This window comes from Peromyscus eremicus, chromosome 5 (genome assembly GCF_949786415.1).
Source record: "Peromyscus eremicus chromosome 5, PerEre_H2_v1, whole genome shotgun sequence".
In the NCBI taxonomy this organism is placed as follows: Eukaryota; Metazoa; Chordata; class Mammalia; order Rodentia; family Cricetidae; genus Peromyscus; species Peromyscus eremicus.
This window is the reverse complement of record NC_081420.1, coordinates 5,652,223-5,658,222: the sequence shown is the minus strand read 5'-3', so window position 1 is coordinate 5,658,222 and position 6,000 is coordinate 5,652,223. Positions and strand designations below refer to the sequence as shown.

The window sequence follows — 6,000 nt, the reverse complement described above, 5'->3', positions numbered from 1 at the left end:
AAGAGTTCAGTGGGAACTGAGTAAGCACCTGTAAGCTACTGGCTCCACACAACTTTAGTTGAAAAAACCCAAACCAAAACAAAAACCAACCTTGACTTACACATGAAAGTTTGGAAAAGGAAAAATATTTCAGGGCATTATAATGAGATGTTGCCTACCATAGACAATTATGGCAGGAAAGAACTAATTGCTCATTTAATTGAACCAGAAAAACTTAAAGGGAAATGTTAACAAGATTTCATGTACATATTTACACCCCAGTGCCATCAGGTCTTCAAAGCTGGAAAGCTGAGATTGTCAGGTCTCAGCGTTTAGCCTATCAGATGCATGCATTACCCACCACTCCACAAGGCCATGCTGCTCCTTAGAATGCTGGAATGTTTTATGTTATTCTGTGTGGTTCCCTGTCCTGTTTCAGGAGCTGCAGACATTTCTCACAATTCTGTCATCATATGAGAGGGATGTGAAATGCACAGGGCAAGATAAAGGTGAAAACTTGCATTCTATTGTATTATCAAACAAAGAATATATAACTATAAAAATGAAAGATACCATGTTAGAGTTAAGGCTGATGTGCCACCTCTGTGGATCCTAACAACTGTGATGCACCCTTGGCCCCCAGGCTTAATTCTGGCAAACATTTTCATCTCACCAAACAAACACAGTAGGTAGGTACAACTCTGGCACAACTGGGATTTATCTGGAGCTAAAAAAATAGCAACATATGTATACTTTAACAATACTTAAGGGTTATAATGTACTTTTATAATATGCCTTTATATTATATAGAATAATATATATTTGAAAAGTGTTTTAGTCTTAGTTTTGTTCTTCAAATGTACTTAAAAAAAATAAAGCAAATATCCCTGGAAAAGAACTTAAACACACTTATATAAGTAGAAATAGTTCAATGTACCAAGCATTCAAAAATGCATTTATGAAATAGTAAAACCCTAAAATACACTATAGTACACAAGAGTACCATCTGGCCATCCTTTCCCTCACATCTAGAATCCACTTATGAGTCAGTACATACCATGTTTGTCCTTCTGAGTCTGGGTTACCTCACTCGAGATGATGTTTTCTAGTTCCATCCATTTGCCTGCAAATTTCATGATATCATTGTTTTTTCCTGCTGAGTAGTACTCCATTGTGTATATGTACACATTTTCTTTATCCATTCTTCAGGTGAGGGGCATCTAGGTTGTTTCCAGGTTTTGGCTAGGGGGCACCCAGGCAGGGGGATCGGGATCTGTCCCTGGTCTATGGACAGGCTTCTGGGAATCCAGTGCCTGTGGTGTGATGCCTTGCACAGCCTTGGTGCAGTGGGAAGGGGCTTGGACCTGCCTAGGCTCAGTGTGCTGGGCTCTGCTGACTCCCCATGGGAGACCTCGATTTGGGGGATGTGGGGATGTGGGGTGGCTTGGGAGAGAGGGCTGGGGGGTGGGAGGAGGGAGGATGGGGGAATCTGTGGATGGTATGTGGAGTGAGTAGAAAATTTCTTAATAAGAAAAATGAAAAAAAAAAAAAGAGTACCACCAACCCCCCTTTCCTATATCCTGGGAAAAAGCTGGTGACCCTGAGTTTTCATTTTGTAAGTTAGAAAAAGGGATCACTCACATATTTACTAAATTAAAAATTTTATTGTCCAATGCCTATGCTTTGAAGTCACTAGGTTTCCCCGGGTACTTCAAGGGAATCAGCAATTACAGACCGGGCCCCAGCTCCAAGACTGGAGCGTCGCAATGACAGCTCCAAAGCAGAAATCTGACGTAATTCTCTGCGACACAGTTTGACAGGCTTGACACCCTGAAGCTGCCCCGTATTTCCCACAGGCTGAAATTGGGAGGGTGGTGGACTCTGAGGTTGTATGAAGGGATGGTCCTCTGGTTTATCGGCATTGGTCAACAGTTGGCCACTGGAGGGTGCTAAGGAGCCGTGGACTGGAAGTGAGTCTGGGCTACCTTCCAGAGTCTGCACGGGCAATGGTTCGGTTTTAAAGCTACTTGAAGAATTGTCTACTTCTCTTTCTCTTCCATTCAATTTTGTATTTTCAGTTCTAGATGCCCATTTTAGTTCTTCAGAAAGCACAGCTGCCTCTTCTGGATTCAGGACTCCATCTCCAGCATCATGGTCTAAGGAGAATCCACACAAAACAAAAGCAAACATCTCAAAACCAGGTACTAACTACAGTATTATGATTGAACATACACAATGTTTTCAGACTTTTGCTTAATGACTTCTTCAAATAGATGTGTGACTAAGAATCAATCTTGATTCACTTATAAAATTCTTGAAATGTGAATAACAGATTTTTCTTTAACTCACTTAAGTTGAAAAATCATGTAGTGATTTTGGTACTCTCTAGAAACCTGAGTATTTGGTGTGTCTCTGAAATCTTTTAAACAACAGTTATTAATTTTTAAAGTTTAATTTAATGCAATTCACTGTTTTATTTTGTGTGTATGGTGTTTGCCTGCGTGTGTGTCTGTACACCTAGTGCTTATGTATGATGCCTGCGGAGAGCAAAAGAGGGTATCAGATGCTTTGGGACCAGAGCCGGAAACGACTGTGAGCTGCCATGTGGGTACTGGGAACCAAACCTGCATTCTCTGAAAGAGCAGCCAGTGCTTTTAACCGCTAAGCCACCTCTCTAGCCTGAAGAGTTATCTATTTTTATGTATATGAGTGCTTTGCTTGCATGTATGTATGGGTATTACGTGTGTGCAGTGCCTGAGGAGACAAGAAGAAGTTGTCAGGTCCCCTGAAGTTGGACTTAACAGGCGTTATGAACCACCTGACATGGGTGCCAGGAACTGAACATTGGGTCCTCCAGTGAGCCATCTCTCCATTTTGACATCTCTCTTCGCTTGGCTTGTTACTGGTTAATTCCAAGTCCGGGCCAAGTTAAGCTTGCTCTGCCCTTACCTCCAGGCACTCATCCTCACATACATGTATGAAAACCTGGTCTTGGCTGGCCCCTACCATGACAGCAATATTCTGTTATCCATCTGTAGTCTGTGATAAGTACCACAACTTCTGCTATCAAAATGGAGGTCAGGGCATACACCTTTGGTGAGTACAGCCCCCTTCAGTGAATGATTAAGAGTGACTGGAGAGTTAAAACCTCAGAAGTCTTCAATTATAACCTATCTAATATAAAATCCTGCCTATGGTTTATCACATAGTTAGTAGTGATAAAACAGTTACCAACTTTAACACATGATGTCAAATGTTTAGTACACTTTCTAGTCCTGTGAAGTCAAAATGTAAACACAGGTTGTACCCTGGCAGCACTCAAGCCCACACAGGTTTCATTTACCTTCTCCCTCTACCTGGAGCTTGCCTTTAAACTGACCCACATTATCAAGGGAGCAAACTGTCTGCTGTAAGTTGTGTCTCTGACCCCTCACCCCCGCCCACACGCTCACACACATAAATGTACACACAATAAAGAAAGAAAGAAACCCAGTGGGCGTGTCTGGGTCTTGGCTTCACAGGTCTTTGTCTCATGTGTGACTGCTCAGAGAGCTGGCTCCGTCGGCAGACACTGACAGGCAGGAGTGGTAAAGCTCACTGGTGACTAGAAAGCTCGCACAGCCAACTTCAGGAGCCACTGCTTAGTGTCAGCTTTGTGTCTGTCCTACCTCTGTGTGAAGACTGTGCCAGCACCTAGTCCATTCTTTCTGGTTTGGAGGGATTGAAAAAGCTTCACAATAAGTTCTGCTTGGTTTCCCCAGTACCAGAGATCAAGCTCAAAGTTTACAAAGTCAGTTGTTTGAAACCCTGAATTATAAACTAGAATATGGTTGGCTAATATCTTCTTTAGTCATAGAAATTATTTTTAAAAATCAGCTAAAGTGTTTCTTCTATAAACTTCCTAACTTTTAAATCTGGGGTCAAGTTATTTCAGAAATATTGATTGCCCTCCTATTTTGAGGTCTTATAAAAAGGAATAATATATTACTTTCCAGGAGCTTCTGACTTTTGCAGAGTACTTTGTCATGGTAACTATTCTATTATGAAGGGACTAATTTTACATATGTACATTTAATGATTATACAAGGAAATATCTTTGAATTTGGTCATGTTTTAAAATTTCTGGAGGGCACACCTTAGGACTGACCTTACTTTCACTTGTACCATTCTACTTTGAACAATTTTTTTAAAGTCTTGTTTTAAAAGATTCATTTATTTATTATGTGTTTGCATGTATGTTTATGTGAGGCCAGAGGATTTCAGACCCTCTGGAGATGGAGTTACAGGTGGCTGTGAGCCGCCATGAAGGTCCTAGGTCTATGGCAAGAATGGCCAGTTCTCCTAACCACTGCATCTCCTTTGTACAGTGTTTATGGTACTCAGAAGGCTTACTTTCTTATAACATAGGAAAGTAAGAGTTAAATGATAGGGCCGCCCTAAGGGCTAAAGGTCAAGGATAGCAAAAGCTACTCTCACACAGCAGGCAATCAGTAAAAATAATCATTTCTACAGTTTATGTATTACTTAGCATAGCTTATATATTTAAGTTTTACACATTTTTAATGTTTTAAATCAAGTACATCCCTTAATGATTAATAAGAGAATGTTAACAAGTCTGTAGCTACTGTTCATATTGATAAACTCCAGGGCAGGTTTACGAGTCTGCGCTAAGGCTAACCTTAAGAGTGTATACTTGCTGAGCATGGGTGAGGTACAACACTCCCAGTTCAAGAGGGAAGAGGTTCAATTCATTAATTCACCACACAATGAAGAACTAAGTGCAGCCTTTATACTACCACAAGATATGATTTGAGACAACCTTTATTTCGAGTTAATATATTCTTCTGAAACAATACTTTGGGCATATTATACTTTCATTTTCAAATTTGATTTAATATTTTCCATAATGAATAAAGCCTTGCTCATAAGAAAAAAGTGGTCACCAGGGGGTGATGGTGATGGTGGTGGTAGTGGTGGTGGTAGTGGTGGTGCACTTCTTTAATCCCAACACTGAGGAGGCAGAGGTAGGAGGATCTCTGTGAGTTCCAGGCCAGCCTGGTCAACAGAGTGAGTTCCAGGACAGCTAGGGTTATACAGAGAGACCCTGTCTCAAAAAACAAAACAAAACAAAACAAAACAAAACAAAACAAAACAAAACACAAAAAGAGGGCTGGAGAGATGGCTCAGAGGTTAAGAGCACTGGTTGCTCTTCCAGAGGTCCTGAGTTCAATTCCCAGCAACCACATGGTGGCTCACAACCACCTATAAATGAGACCTGGTGCCCTCTTCTGCTGTGCAGGCATACATACAGGCAGAACATTGTATACATAATAAATAAATAAATCTTAAAAAAAAAAGAAAACACAAAAAGAAAGAAAAAGAAAAGAAAAACATGACCATTATCTACACACATACACGTGTTCATGTTCCCAGTACTCCCCATGGGGTCTGTCTTATATACAAACTGAGGAAACACTGTTTGTCTACAGAGACAAATTCAGCACCTCCCCTAAACAACCTTGTCACTTGGGAAGGGCTCACTATGCGTCAGGCAGGGCCTCAGCAGATGTTTGGGAAGGGGAGGCAGGGTTAACATGGCAGGTGGCACTCAAAGCCTTACGCTCTGCTAATGAGAGCTGCCACGGTGATGCTCCTCCTCGGGCAGTCTCTTTCAGTTTCTTCTTAAGATCTCTGCTGGTTTTCTTATAGAAGTAAAGATCTTTTTCCAGTTGCTGGATTTTATCTTCATATTTTTTTAAGGTTTCTATAACGCCTTCTCCATCTTGCTCTACAAAGCAAAAATTTACATTTAATCTTGGCTTTAAACAAATGATTCAAAATTATAGTTTAGCATAGCTCCAGACTGACTTTAAAGGGTCAGAAGTATGTTATACATATCTGTTACCTGAAGGGATTTGTTCAGCCACAATATGGATTCTTTTGGCTATAAAACTTTTTTCAAAGAATCAATCCCTTCATTTCCTTCTCTACCTACTCTCTACCTGCTACTTCCTGCTTACA

At 40.8% G+C, this 6,000-nt stretch overlaps 1 protein-coding gene across 8 annotated transcripts in view; it reads right to left on the bottom strand.

Annotated features, from left to right (window-relative positions):
* Nucleotides 1-1,623: 1,623 nt before the first annotated feature.
* Nucleotides 1,624-6,000, bottom strand: part of Kif27 (kinesin family member 27) — a 103,530-nt gene continuing 99,153 nt past the window's right edge. For 7 of the 8 annotated variants that reach the window (XM_059262809.1, XM_059262808.1, XM_059262812.1 and 4 more), the window contains 2 exons: nt 5,600-5,767; nt 1,624-2,135 (listed from right to left, as the gene is read on the bottom strand). In XM_059262809.1, the coding sequence (XP_059118792.1) occupies nt 1,672-2,135; nt 5,600-5,767 (632 nt within the window). In that variant the 3' untranslated portion in view covers nt 1,624-1,671. Of the gene's footprint in view, nt 2,136-5,520; nt 5,768-6,000 lie in introns of all 8 variants that reach the window. The other variant, XM_059262815.1, reaches the window with a different exon arrangement.